Source organism: Pristiophorus japonicus, chromosome 18 (assembly GCF_044704955.1).
Source record: "Pristiophorus japonicus isolate sPriJap1 chromosome 18, sPriJap1.hap1, whole genome shotgun sequence".
Classification (NCBI taxonomy): domain Eukaryota; kingdom Metazoa; phylum Chordata; class Chondrichthyes; family Pristiophoridae; genus Pristiophorus; species Pristiophorus japonicus.
In genome coordinates this window covers 88,514,283-88,529,777 of record NC_091994.1, presented here as the reverse complement: position 1 = coordinate 88,529,777, position 15,495 = coordinate 88,514,283, and the positions used below count along the sequence as shown (strand labels likewise).

General features: G+C 44.3%; 1 protein-coding gene across 1 annotated transcript in view; it reads right to left on the bottom strand.

The window, feature by feature from the left end:
* clcnk (chloride channel K) overlaps positions 1-15,495 on the bottom strand; it is a 63,102-nt gene that overhangs the window by 16,079 nt on the left and 31,528 nt on the right. The window contains exons 7-15 of the mRNA XM_070860939.1: positions 12,497-12,622; positions 9,784-9,868; positions 8,582-8,683; positions 6,812-6,896; positions 5,595-5,768; positions 5,320-5,389; positions 4,547-4,657; positions 3,856-4,069; positions 2,748-2,881 (exon numbers count right to left, since the gene is read on the bottom strand). Coding sequence (XP_070717040.1) covers positions 2,748-2,881; positions 3,856-4,069; positions 4,547-4,657; positions 5,320-5,389; positions 5,595-5,768; positions 6,812-6,896; positions 8,582-8,683; positions 9,784-9,868; positions 12,497-12,622 — 1,101 coding nt within the window. The remainder of the gene's footprint in view (positions 1-2,747; positions 2,882-3,855; positions 4,070-4,546; positions 4,658-5,319; positions 5,390-5,594; positions 5,769-6,811; positions 6,897-8,581; positions 8,684-9,783; positions 9,869-12,496; positions 12,623-15,495) is intronic.

The following is a 15,495-nucleotide window of genomic DNA, read 5'->3' as shown; positions in this document are numbered from 1 at the left end:
ACCAGCAATGCTACCCCACCTCCTTTTCCTTTTATTCTATCCTTCCTGAATGTTGAATACCCCTGGATGTTGAGTTCCCAGCCCTGATCATCCTGGAGCCACGTCTCTGTAATCCCAATCACATCATATTTGTTAACATCTATTTGCACAGTTAATTCATCCACCTTATTGCGGATACTCCTTGCATTAAGACACAAAGCCTTCAGGCTTGCTTTTTTAACACCCTTTGTCCTTTTAGAATTTTGCTGTACAGTGGCCCTTTTTGTTCTTTGCCTTGGGTTTCTCTGCCCTCCACTTTTCCTCATCTCCTTTCTGTCTTTTGCTTTTGCCTCATTTTTGTCTCCCTCTGTCTCCCTGCATTGGTTCCCATCCCCCTGCCATATTAGTTTAACTCCTCCCCAACAGCACGAGCAAACACTCCCCCTAGGACATTGGTTCCGGTCCTGCCCAGGTGCAGACCGTCCGGTTTGTACTGGTCCCACCTCCCCCAGAACCGGTTCCAATGCCCCAAGAATTTGAATCCCTCCCTGCTGCACCACTGCTCAAGCCATGTATTCATCTGCGCTATCCTGCGATTCCTACTCTGACTAGCACATGGCACTGGTAGCAATCCCGAGATTACTACTTTTGAGGTCCTACTTTTTAATTTAGCTCCTAGCTCCTTAAATTCTTTTCGTAGGACCTCATCCCTTTTTTGATGCACTCATGTTCCAAACCAGCTATAGAAAAGGTTCTCTAGCATCTTCCACACTTGTTTTGTGCTTGGACGCTCATGTTAGGGTCCAATGTGACACCAGGTTGATCCCCGGCGTCAGGGCTCTGAGTTATGAGGAAATCATAGAGAGACATGGGGCTGGATTTTCAGTTCGTTGCTGCCTCTGTAATGGCAACGGGAAGCATTTCCAGGCTTCCAGTGTCCCGCCATGACATTTAGTGCCGGGTTTGCAGAGGCACAGAGCAGCACCGTCCGAGAGAGGCGAGCCGGCGTGCAACGCGCCCCTGGTTGTGACATCGGCTCGAAATTTGAAACTCGCCCAATCCGTAGCACACCGCAGCGCGCCCTACTGGGACCACCTGTGAAAGCTGGCGGTTCCAGCTGCAGCGGCCGCAGGGAGGGAAGGAATGTCAACCTAAGGTAACTGTGATTGGTTTTAATTTTTTAATTTTTGCGATTCATGTGCATGTGGCATGAATAAAATATTGGGAATGGTTTTGGTGGTTTTGTTTCCGATTGTTTTTTTTCACGGAAGCCTCTCTTAGGGCGCTCCGAGGCCGGCTGTTTACCTCGGGATTTTCATTTGCTCAGCCAGCCTAGCGCTCTAAAAGAGATGTGGAACGCCTCCCTGAGCGCTCCGCCCCACACTCAGGGCGTGCTCGTGAATTTTGAGGCTGGAGACGCAAACCATTTCCCTGCGCAAAATTTACCACTCCGCCCGGGTTAACGCCGCAACAGAGTCGCGACCGAATTTCCACCCCATGGACTTTTCAGCCTGGAATGGAGGTGTCTGAGAGACAATCTTATGGAGCTATACAAGATGGTAAAAGGTATGGAAAAAGTTAAATCAGTAACATTACTTTAAATTAAACTGTAGGAGTAGGAAAAGGGGACATGGGCTCAAACTGATATAATGTCATGATACCAGGATGTTCCTCTCCACACAGAGTGATCAACACATGGAATGAACTTCTAGGCAGAGTGGTAGATGAAATCCCTGGAATCATAGATGCAGCAAATGAGGAGAGTCTAACTTTCTTCTGGATGGACAAATAAAGGTGGGCTGAATGGCCTTCTTCATCCGTAAGTACCTTGTGATCCTGTGAACCCATTTTTACTGTTTGTGTTAATGTCCTTCTCTGGGAAAATATTCCACAACTCTATTACCTTCTGGTGAAAAAGTTCTTTCACCTCCCTTCTTACTCTTAACTTCTTGTTTAATTTTTAACTCTGATATTTGAATCCTTCAGCAGGTCACCTCGAAGTCTCTTCTTCTCCAAAACAAACCAAACTACTTCCTTAGCTTAATTTAAGTTCCTGATACCTGGAAATCTTCTTAGGTGCTCACTTCTGTGCCCTCGCAAGCATAATGATATTCCTTCTATGATTAGGTGAACAGATTTGAACGTAGTATTCCAAGGGATCTGACTAGTGCCTTATTCAGCATCAATGCATCCTCTTTAGTTTTGCACCAGTCCTTGAAAGCTGGAACCTTTCAACTGAAGCATGGATGCAGTATAGCAGAAAATAATGTGAATACATTTAACTACTTCGCTCAATCATAACAACAACTTGGGCCTTTAACATAGCAAAACGTCCCAGGGTGCTTCACAAGAGCATTATCAAACAAAATTCAACACTGAGCCACATAAGGAGATACTAGAGCAGATGACCAAAAGCTTGGTCAAAGAAGTATGTTTTAAGGAGCGTCTTAAAGGAGGAAAGAAAGGTAGAGAGGCGGAGAGATTTAGGGAGGGAATTCCAGAACTTAGGTCCTTGGCAGCTGAATGCATGGCCACCAATGGTGGAGCGATTAAAATCAGGGATGCTCAAGAGGCCAGAATTGGAGGCGCGCAGATATCTCGGAGGTTTATCCTAAATAGAAGATGTCAGAAATCTGCACCATTAGTGTGTTCCAGAGTTGTGCCATTCAAAGGTATTGGTCTCAAATCCGTAATGAAAGTCTGCCCCGGCAGTTTAGGTTAGTGTTTTGTATTGAAGGGAAGTTTGCATAATTCTAAAAGGTAATTACCTGCATTCTCTACAACAGGATATACAGCATCTGAATTTGAGGTCACCAGTTGTAAGATATCAGAGTAGCTGAATCTTTTGTCCAAACATGTGATATTGGTGTTCATGAACTCTTCCACTGTCACACTATAGGAGCTGAAGAATAGATCAATATTATCTAACCATAACAGGAAGATTCAGTCTAAGCGTGTTTCACTAAAGATAACAGGCTGAAGCTACAAAGTAATAAGTGATAAATATGTGTTGTGCGGATGTTTAACAAGTACGTGCAAAAAGGAACATCTCAGAAAGGACTACATTGACTGATTTGGTTTGGACAATAAAAAAAATGAACAGAGGGGGTAATTTTTACCCCAAAAAACAGGTGGGTTTGGGTCGGGTGGGATGTTAAAAAAATGTTAAATCTCAAACCCGACCCTAACATACCTCCAACCCACCCACTTCTGGTTTTAACGGAGGCGGGAGGGGGTCGGGCAACCAACTAATTCCCAGGAGTTATTATAATGAGGCTGCATGCCTCATATTTAACTTACCTTCCAGGTTTAACCCTGGCCAGCCGGGTTTCCCAGGCCTCAGGAAACCTGGCAGCTAAAGGAAGGTGAGGACTGTTTCGGGGAAACGGCAAGTCCCTTTACATTACTGCTTGTAGGCCAAGAGGAGTAGGAGTGCTTCCTCCCAGCCCACCAACCTTACCTTCTTTCCTGCCTGCCATTGGAACCCCCCCCCCCCACCACCTTGCCCCAGATCAGCGACCACCACCCCTGCCCGCCCCCCACCCCCAACTAACAGAGCTGTAAGCTCTCTACCCGCTCCTGGCCTGCGGCCTCCTCCAGAGCGTTCCCTGCTCGATAGGGAGCCAAACCTGTCAATCGGGCTGGCTTCCAGGCAGGAAACCCACTTTAAAATAAAACATGCCGTGACATTAAAACTGCACAGCATGCAAGGTTCCAGGTTTCCCAGCCAAAACTCCTTTCCCCCGCTTACAAAACCCATCCCAGTAAATTGTGGTGCCTTAGTCTTTCATTAACACACAACCCACCACACTTACCATTACCCACCCATCAGACATCCCAAGCCACCAACCTACTGACGTTAGAAATGGTACCTACCCAATGTCAACGCTCCTTATTTTGGGTAAATATGGCAGCTTCTTTACAATGATAGTTCCATCGTAGAAGGAAGGTTGGAATTTCTGTGCTATGGCATTTGCTACAAGTACAGCTAATAGGACAGGTAAGAAATGCGCCATCTGTCCCGTGAGCTCGAATACCAACAGCGCTGTGGACAATGTATGAGTCACAGCTCCAGAGAATGCTGCTGCTCCTGCCAAGACAAAATGATTTATCTCATATTCTTTAAGTTTATGGAAGAGAAAGGTTACAACATCATATAATGATTTATCGAGGCAGAACTTTCACCGCCTGAAAAGGTGTGAGACTAGCAAAGCAATGCCTGGGTGCCATAATGATTATCCATGCTAAATAAGAGCTTGTGACAGAAAGGCTGGAATTGTTGTGAAGGAATAAAGAGAGAAAGGGTGAGACGATGCACCCTACAAGTCATCCAAGAGGATTACAGTTGATCAGTGCTGGTCCTGGCACCTGGTATTGTAGGCAAACCTCCTGACTGAGCTGCTCCAGACAAGGCAATAGAGCAGTGCATTTAGAAGGCTTGCCTGTAATGCCGGAAGTCAGGTAGGTACAAGTAATTTGCAATCCTACAGCAAAGATCAGGAGACTTGTATGGTAAATCGGCAATATAGTAGCTCGTTTAGGAAATGAATTACCAGCACATACTTGCCTGCAAGGGCATATCCCCCAGGGATTATCGGGTTCATAACTCCTTCTGACTTGATGCCATTAGGAAATATAAGAACCATAACCTCTCCTACCAAACGACCTATAACAGCACCTACATAATGCAAAGCACACGGGATAAGTGTCAGGGCTTTATAAACCATTACTTATACAACAAAATAAATCACAGATTTAAAGTTCTCCTGTGACAGGTTTACATGCTCCCCTTATATAGCCGTCCTGGAACAGGCTCTATATACTCCATTTATAATCACTCTGGAGGAAGGCTGTACATCTCCTTGTCTATAATTAACCCCCAGGACATGCTGTACATCCCCTTGTTTATAGCAACCTAGGGAGAGATGACATACCCTCCTTTTCTATAAACAAAACAACCAACTGTTCATCACTGATGACATTTGCATCTCCACAGCAGAGGTATCTCTAGAGATGGTGGGAGGGTTTCATTCCAGAATGCATGTGAAGAGGAAATGCTCATTTCAGGCTGATGCCAGATCTGAAGGTTAAACCATGTGATACATACTGTACAGTCACAAATTATTAGATTGCATGTCCATGTTTTGAACACAAGTGGTGCAGGGATTTAACTGAACCAATTCCTTCTACTTCAGAGTTGTAGTAAACATTTATAAAGAAAGGCAGAGGTTCAGATTCAGGTGGTTTTGTTCAAGATAACTATTGATGTGAAAGCACAGCTCTGTTGAATGCATTTAGTGCACACCTTAACTAGGATGAAGATTTGTTTGCCAAACTTACCATATATAAGCACAGGCATGAAGTATCCAGCCGGCATTGGCATTGTGGTTGCAAGAATCAGCATCCAAAACTGGAGACATAGGAGAAACAATGCAGAGTCAGTCTAGCACTGAACCTTTAACCTGTTTGGTTTTCCGTTAGATGTTTATGGCCATGTGTGGGGGCTATTCATAAATGCAATGAATCATACACGTTTGACTGTGTTCCTGGGCATTGAATCACTAACACTCATTTTGGGTCGGCAACCAATACTGGGAGTGAATGCCACACCTTACCTTCATGAATAAGAAGAACAGGAGCGTGCCAAAGAAAGTGAAGGTTGGGTGGCACCATTCAATCCAGAGATTGTCAGGGTCTACTCTTGTATGGATGTCAAGTGTTGCATTCTGGGAAAGCACACCCCAGGACCGGTGATCAAAGAGTGAGGAGAGAAGCTCCTTCATGGTGAGCTGCACAGGGGAAACACATTCAGAGATTATCCTTTCTACACGTCATTTCTTCATTGATAGAATTAGAACAATGTGAAAGTTTGACCATCCCATTTGTGGGACTGATAAACACTTTTTATTTTGTTTTTTCCCCCCCTATAACCTTGTTCCGTTGACTTCTTCACTGAAGTTCAATGGCTGCTAGTGTCTCTCCAGGACCTTTCCCAAAATGTCATTATCCATGCAAGAACCTTGACTAGCTGCCAGTAAGCTATCCAACTGTGGAGGATATCACAACTGAACTTAATTCTGTGCTCACCTGCTGTTCACACACATGCACTTCCAGTAGGGATCACTGTATGATGATCAGGTGAGGGAACCATGGGTGACTTCTTTCTCTTAACCCAGGGGTGCCAATACCAACTGCAGTGCCCCTATTGCCTCTCCAACTGTGGTCACCCGACACAGCAGACTGGAACCAAACCCAACATTTCCTTGTATGGCTTAGAGACGTTTCCTCTGAGACATTGGGACAGCGAGGTAGATTGATGGCTGAAGTGACCCTAGCTCCATAAGTAGACAATCTCCAAAAAGGCAGAAGATTAGAGATATGGGTAGAGCAATGAATCAGACTGAACATAAGTGAGAAAAATGCCACTATGAATAACATAACCCTTTCTATGGTACAAACACAATGCAATTTTTGTTCCAGTATTGATTTGCCAACATCATGGTAGCTGGTGGGAAGCAGGCAGCATGTGTGTTTGGAACTTTTTTTAGTTTCATACCATCTGACCTGATGGGCAGAGGGATATCCATATTTGTTGGTAGTCCAGTAATAACTATGTGTCAGGGAGAATCTGCTTCAATGTCTCTGATAGACCAGTACCATGTGTGTCTCTGAGTCTTTATCAATCTAGTTGGTACATTGGTCTCCCTAATGGTCAAGTGGTGCCACCTTTGGCTGAGAAATCCTGAAGTTCAGTATCTGCCTTATTCTGTATAGTACCGGGAAGTGATACAGAATCTGGCTACAAAGTTTGAAAATGTTCATAAGTACTTACCCTGCTTGCCATAAACTGACCCAGACTGGCAGGGAAAGTGATGGACGCCAAGACTAAGGTCACAAGTCCAGAGTACACTGCCTTCCTATTGATAGAAAATTAATATTAGGATATTAGCCAATGTCTCATTCATTAATCTAAAAAAGTCTGAACACTTATATCAGAAACTAACTCAATCAAACACCAGATTCAGTCACTTTCACGATAATGGTGCAAGTAAAGCGAAAGGGATGATTGATCCGTCAGTGAACTTCTTCAGCAGAATTTGTAAATCTCCTCTCACTGCGGCCGTCTATTAATAAACACTTTAACTTCACTGCATCGCTAACTAATGAATGCTTTACTCTCACTGCAGCTGTCAATTAATGAACAGTGAAAGGCAATAGGATGACCCATCATTATAGATTTTTCTGGAAACATTTCAAGTTTCAATGTAATACAGTTAACTCAAGATAGCCTTCCAGCGAGCCAGCACAGAATTCCAATGGATTCCCTCACTTCTTATTCAACAGCGCAGCACCTACATTCTGCTGCAGAATGGAAGTCTATATGTCATGCTCTGTACACTGAAATTTGGCAATCCATTGTTTGTTTCATCTAAAGACATTTGGGAAAAAAATCAAACTCTATTTTTCTAACATCAACACCTTACTGCAAAAAATCATTTATATATTTATTAGATTGTAGAATGTTGCTTTAATCAAGACGCACTTGCAGAAAAAATGATTAAAATGCCTGAGTTACAATATTGGAAACCTAAGGTTTCACAAGAATTTTTATGCAAAGGAAATGGTCATTAGATGCAACAAGTCCTTTTTCATAGATCATACCCTCGGATTTGTATCTAGAAGCATAGAATTACAAAAGCAAAGCAATAATGCTGAACTTGTACAAGACCTTAGTTAAGCCGCAATTGGAGTATTGGTACAGTTATGGGCACCCCATTATAGGAAAGAATGGAAACTGTGCAGCTTTGATTCAACAGCATGTTACCAGGGATACTGGATTACAGTTCTGAGAAGAGACTCAAGAAGTTAGAGCTTTTTCACTAGAGCTCAGAAGATAAAAAAATTACTGATAGAGGTTTTCAAGGCTATGATAAGGCAAATGGTGATTGATTGTTTCCACTGATTGATGACCTGATAACGAGAGAGCATAAACATAAGAATAATCACAAAGAATTAAAGTGTGGGTTAGAAAAAAAATTATTTACAGAGGGTGATTAGATTGCAGAATTCTCTGTTCTACACTATTATTTAAGCAGAGTTCATAAACTCTTTTTAAAAGGGAATTAGATGGTTGCCTGAAAAGGATGAATATGAAACGGTATGGAGAGTGGGATTAGACTAACGGGGAGAAAAACAATGAGACAGATTTGATCGTCTGAATGGCCTGTTTCTGTGCTGCAACATTCCATGATTCTATAATCCTAATTACCCACATTCTTGCCATATCAGTCAGCCTTTTCTCTTGCTAGAAAAGATCCAGGGGTGGCTCATCCATTTGCATAGTATTACTTTGTGTGTTACTCTAAAAATCATTATTTATTTTAATGGCTGCATTAAATACAGAGGAATTTTACAGAAATACATTAACTATTGCGCTTCCAGAGAAAATTAAGTCCCGTAATTGCATCTTGAAACCATTTATACTGCCCATTTTGATGGCCTTCCCTGGTAACGTATTCCACAACTCTATTACCCTTTGGCTGAAAATAGTTGCAAATGACTTTTTCGACGTCTCTAGAATTATTAACAGAACGGATTTTACTCTGTTGCCATGAGTTTCAGGATGAAAGCATGTCTCTTGATGTATCCCAGCAGCCAGCGCTGACAGAAGAGGTAGACACAGCTCAGCATCCCACAGATGATCCTAATAAGAGAAGTAGGATAATAACAATAAGCAAAGATAAAGAAGTTATTTTCTAAACTAAACAATGAAAGCAATATTGCAGATATAAAAACTGTGCTGCATATAATCAGATAATGTGCCTGCTCCAGTCACCCACTTCAGTCTCAGTGTCCATCAGAGTAGAGCAACCCCACAGTGGTTATATTCTTAATAGTGACCAACAGCCTATCAATAACAGCATCAACCTCAGCACCTCACCTCTGGCCTGAGAGTGCTACTATCAGTATCTCCGTGCATCACACCGGTCCCAAGTGTGATATTGCCAGTACAGGCACCTTACTTTGTCACATCTGTCCTGAATAGGAGACTGCCAGTATCTGAATGTGTCACTCCTGAATGTGTCCCGAGAGTATGATACTGTCAGCCATTATCTGTCCTGAGTGTGACAATGTGAGTACAAAAGAGAACAAAAAGTTTTATTTCCAGCTCCATTCCACTTGACTTTGAAAAGCAGATAATGACCCAACAAATAGGTCCAAACCCGAGCAACAAAGAGAAAGAGCAGTTTCTGGAGGTGAGAACTCACTGTAACTGCATCAAGCTCAGCGAGTCAGAAAGGTTTTTTCTTTGCTTGTGCTGAGATTACCAAAAATGTATTTGTCATTCCTTTTTCGTTTTCACTGAAAGAAGTGCACTATTTAAAGCTCAGTACGGTTACGTGCAAGTGGCACAATAATGTTTTCAACACAATTTAACTTTACTGCACTTGCATTTACAAATAGATTTATTCGTGAAGACACATGCCCCTTGAAGAATGCTTGAGAATAGTGACTTAACTTATTTTCTTTGGGTCTGGTCCAGTCTTTTACTAGTATTAACTATTACTCTACCTTCTAGTAGATGGTCAGTATTAGTCCACTCGAACACATAAGCTTTACTGCATCACTTTGCATAAATAACTGGTATTCTAGATGCCCATGTATCCTATAAATCTGTGTGCCAGCTTGTGTGCCACTCTCAAAGGTCATGATGCTGTAAGAAGCTGCAACTGCCATTGATTTCATTGCTATCTTATCTTTTAAAAAGATACACATGAGATAAAGCTGCTAAAGACACCTCACCCAAGGATGATAAAGATTAACGTTTCTGGTAAATCGAATGGGAAGTCAACTTTGAATTTTGTCTTGAAAAGAGCGATGATAGTTTCTGCAGAGAAAAGAAAAAAAATGAAAATTAGGAATACATTTCAACTTTAAAGCAAAGATCTGGCGCAGGCAGTGATCCGATCGGCTTTCCATATAGCTGGGACATTCCCTTGGATTTCTGATTTTGCTTCCCTCCGATGTTCCTGTCTTCCTTCTCCACTTGGAGAGAAGTGTGAGCATGGGCAGTGAATCCGGGCAGGCTCTCCAACCGTGGAGGACATCACAGTCCAACCTAATCGTGCCCTCACCCAGCATCTGACCACGTGCCCAGGCAATAACAATAAGAAGCAGTCTCAGGGCCCAGCATCCCCACTGCTGCACTTGGACATAAACCGGCTGGCTCAGCATGGACTATTTAGCTAGGTTGTATAAAATAAAAGTGGTTAAAAATCTTTCAAAAATGAATTAAAAAGCAAATTTTTTCTTGTTTAAAAGTCATTAGCGATGGACTCACGCAACATTCCACAGCTGCACAAATCAAAAAGTGAACAATTTATTCCTGATCTAACCTGGACGTTGCGAGATTAATGCAGGGAAAGATTTCAATGCATCATCAAAGCAGTGACAAAACTCAATACTGCACAATATCATCATCATAGGCGGTCCCTCGGATGAGGATGACTTGCTTCCACATGAGTTCACAGATGTTTCATTGAAGGACCCGATGTAGTTTTCTGGCTGGCAGCATGGATGGAACGGCCATTGGTGGGTATATCATTGTGCAGCAGGCCAGATACCAGCTGAGTGCACAGAGGGCATTTAAAGCTTAGGAGTAGCAGCAGGTACTACAGTACTCAAGGCAGCAGGTACATGCCACCAAGCTAGCTATCAGGCAAAGGAGAAATGCATGAGGAGATTCGGGCTCACGGGAAGGTTGTGACTGGTGTGTACCACTTGGTCCACAAAAATCTACAAGGACAATGCCAAATGGTGCATTGCAAATGTCTCAATGAATTACACCATTTCCCTTAATTTTTATTCCCTCAGGCAACTTCAGGCACCTGCAGAGTACACCCCAGGAGTCATTCAGGCTCAGAGTCTGTGCTGCGTAACCAGTGAAATAGGTCCTTGGGCAACATCACCATATACGTCGCGAGCTCCCGTTACTAGTCTTGCCCCCAAAGACAACTGACCGAGCAGCAATATCAACGTCGGGTTGCCTGCTTTAGTGGCAGCGGCCCTCAGTTAGGTCCTGGGATGGGGGATTGGAGCGGGCTACGCGGAGCGGGAGGGTAGGGTGATCGTGACTGCTCTGGAGTGGGACGACCACTCCTGCTCCTCCTGGCTCAATGGAATGTTTTTTTTAAACAAAAGAAACATTTCACTGACCTGCAGTTGGCACACACTGGAGAATCCAGTGATCATCATCGACTAATTTCTCTATGGGGACCGTCAACAGGTGTTAGGCCCCTAATTTACCTATTTAAGGGATCTAATGCCTGTTTTAGGCCTCTGCCCGGGACAACTAAAAAGAAATAAAAGGCCCCACAAATTTAGTGGGACCAATGCCTGCACACATTGAGCGCAGGCCATCCCACTGCTACATTGGTATGCTATGCCCCTGTTTTACACCCCAAAAACAGGTGCGACACATACCAATCTCTGCCCCATCAACATTGTTTGACTTTCAACAACTGATGCATTATTTCTGTGCAATGAAAAAGTGACAGAGTGGATGATACATTAGAAAAGTGAATGCACTGTAATTCATTAAGTTGTGTGGTTATTCGTGTTTAATGTATTTTACTGCTGCATTTCCCATTTTGTGTTGTAAACTTTGCTGCGTTGGTTGTGGATATGACTTACCATTAAATACCAATAGTTGAGATATTATCACTGCTGAGTGCTGGAAGGCTTAAAAGCCAACTGGCAAGTTGCATGTGAATTCTGTAACTAACCCGACAACACTGCATCAATTCGAGGAGCGTCTGTTGCTTAAGTCACTGTGCTTTCATGGGCAATGCCTAGTGTCCCTTCTCCAGGCCTACGTGATGGCCTGCAGAAGCTCCTTCTAGCTATTCCTCAGATGACACACGCGGGGAGGATATCCTCACAATATCTTCATCATCCTCCCCTATTCATTTTAGAATCATAGAATCTTACAGCACAGAAAAAGGCCATTCGGCCCATCTGCCTGTGTTGGCTCTTTGGATTTTCTTCATCGTTGAAATCAAGCACTCACTGGGTATAATTTTGGAGTTGGACAGTATTTTGGGAGAGATGTATAACAAGTCGCTGAATCGATATCACCTGTTTTACACCATCGCAAAAGTCAAAATTAACCCCGCTGTGTGTGAAATTAATGTCCTGTGAAGCGCCTTGGAAGGTTTCACTATGTTAAAGGCGCTATATAAATTTAAATTGTTGTTGTTACTGTTGTCGTGTAGCCGCCTCCTGAATCACTAACTTAAATCACGGGCCTTTCCATTTACAGTTGGATAAATATGTCAATCCTGTCTTACTTGCACCACCTGTGAATGGAAGGGTATTTCCAACTCTGAGGCCAACTTGTGTTTTTCAGAATTAACCTGTTACAGAACATTAGCAAAATGGAGAATTCTAGTGGATGTGGTGCAGAGATTTGCAGCCTCACAGGCAGAGTGGTGAAGAGGCATAATGTGGCGTTTACCTTGTTCGTTGTTGAACACAGCAAGTAGTCGGAACATGAATGCGCCACAGGTAGCAGCGAAGAAGCCTCTCCAATAGTTACGCACCGCAAAATGAGATGACATCACCTCCACACTGAACAGGACACCTGAGAAAAACAAGCACAGATACAGGGATCTTAGGACAGGAGTGATTGGTTTCTGTACTGATGTACAGCAAGGATCAGTGATACTAACACTGTTATTGTAAAAATACCCAGGTCACTCATTGACAATAAAGCTTTGAACATTACAATTTAAATAAGGGCCCCATTTATTGCTTTAAATCCTGACATTTATTGTTAGCCTCTTCCCTGGAAGTGAATTTGTACAGCTAAAGTTTCCAGCTAACAGCAATGACAATATTTGAATGTAACAAATCAGGTATAGCTATTTTAACAATAGTTTATTTTTCCATTTTCATTATTTGTTCACATTTTCTCAGGTGTAGCCCTGTAGTGCTTCATGTATGAGCCCAGATAGTGAATGTGGGCAGGCTTTACAAGTACAGGGTCTTGCGTTAGATATTCTGTTGGGTACAGCACGACTAGTCACTTCTAAAAGTAGTCTGAGCGTCTTCTGTTTAGGAGTGTGCCTGTCCTGACCAAAATCTAACTGTCATGTATGTAACCTTTATGTAACAACACGGCAATACTGTATATACGTAAGAAATGCACACCTTGACCACAGAGGGTGAACTTGTGGGAGACACTCCTCACCTGGTCACCTAGGTATATAAAGGGAGGTCCCACGCAGGGTCATCACTTCTTGGTCCTGTGAATAAAGGTTTAGGTCATGGAGTGACCTTGTCCATAGAATGTGCCTCGTGTGGATTTGTGATATTGTGTAAGGACTTTACATTGGCGACGAGAAACGAGAATTAACGACCATGAGAATGGCCACCGACAGCACAGATGAACGGTACTGTGTTGGTAAGGACTGGGACGATTTCATTAAGAGGCTCCAGCAGAGTTTTGTTACGAAGGACTGGCTGGGAGACGCAGCGGCCGACAAGCGAAGGGCTCATCTGCTGACCAGCTCTGAACCTAAGACTTACGCGCTCATGAAAGACCTGCTAGCACCTGAGAAGCCGGCGGACAAAACCTTTGAAGAGCTCAGCAAACTAATCGGTGAGCACCTCAAACCGGCGAGCAGTGTACACATGGCCCGACACAGATTCTATACACACCAACGTTGGGAAGGACAGAGCATACTGGATTTCGTTGCGGACCTCCGGCGCTTGGCCAGCCTCTGTAAGTTCACAGACGCTTTCAGGGGGGAGATGCTAAGGGATTTCTTTATTGAGGGCATCGGTCATGCTGGGATTTTCAGAAAGCTAATTGAGTCCAAGGACTTGACCTTGGAAGTGGCGGCGTTGATGGTTCAGACTTTTATGGTGGGGGAGGAGGAGACCAAGATAATATACGCGCGCAATTCTGCCTCCAACGTGGTGATGGATCAGGGAGTCAATATCATAAACGCGACACAGAGCCCCGCAGGCAGGCAAGGGCAGTTCGACACACCCCAGGCAGCAATAGACCCAAGAGTAAGTCTCCAACAGAGACAATGGCAGGCTGAACGGATATTTGCGCTCCTCCAGTGGACAATGCAGCCCGGGATGGGGCCATTGACACCCACGAACAGGGTGCTCAAGAGCAGTCAAAAGGACAATCAGTGAGGAATGCCTTGTAACAGCTCTTTTGTTCACAACAATAGGACTCTCAGTTCATGCTGGAGGTGTGGGGGCAGACATGCTGCCAGGACTTGCAGGTTTCAACAGTTCGCCTGCAGAAATTGTAACCTCAGTGGCCATTTAGCCAGAATGTGCAGAAAGCCTGTAACCAGGCTAATGTACGAGGCGGGTGAACCAGATGAGGGGTCTGCGAGGCAGGAGGATGCTTGGGGCAGATCAGTGGATGCTGAAGTTCAAGCGGGTTCATGTGGCAAACATTCACAGCTCACACACCAAAACGCCACCAATGATGATGAAAGTCCTATTGAACGACATCCCCGTAAGCATGGAGCTGGGCACAGGGGCCAGCCAGTCACTCATGAGCGTTCAACAATTTGAAAAGCTATGGCCACTCAAAGCCAGCAGACCCAAACAAGAATGCATTGAGACGCAATTACGGACGTACACCAAAGAAATCATTCCAGTACTAGGCAGTGCAATGTTGGCGGTCACACACAATGGATCGATGAACCGGCTGCCGCTCTGGATTGTCCCAGGCAATGGTCCCGCACTGTTGGGGAGGAGCTGGTTAGCTGAGATGAACTGGAAATGGGGGGATGTGCACGCCATGTCATCTGTGGAGCGAAGTTCATGCCCACAGGTCTTACAGCAATTTGAATCACTATTTCAACCTGGCGTTGGGACGTTCAAAGGTACCAAAGTAGTGATACGCATCACCCTGGACGCCAGACCAGTGCACCACAAAGCCAAAGCTGTGCCGTATGTGATGCGAGAGAAAATTGAAAGCGAGTTGGACCGGTTACTGAGAGAGGGCATCATCTCGCCCGTTGAATTCAGCGACTGGGCGAGCCCCATCGTTCCCGTCCTAAAAGCGGATGGCTCGGTCAGGACTGTGGCGACTACAAGGCCACTATCAACTGGGTGTCCCTACAAGACCAATACCCGCTCTCGAGAGCGGAGGACCTTTTTGCCATGCTGGCAGGCGGCAAGCTGTTCACCAAGTTGGACCTCACTTCAGCCTACATGACCCAAGAACTAGCCGACGAATCTAAACTACTGACCATCACCACGCACAAGGGACTGTTTGTTTACAACAGGTGTCCGTTTGGCATTCGATCAGCGGCCACGATTTTTCAAAGAAACATGGAAAGCCTGCTCAAATCCATTCCCGGAACAATCATATTTCAGGACGACATCTTCATCACCGGTCGTGACACCGAGGAACACCTCCACAACCTGGAGGAGGTACTACGCTGACTGGACCGAGTAGGCCTGCAACTCAAGAAGTCT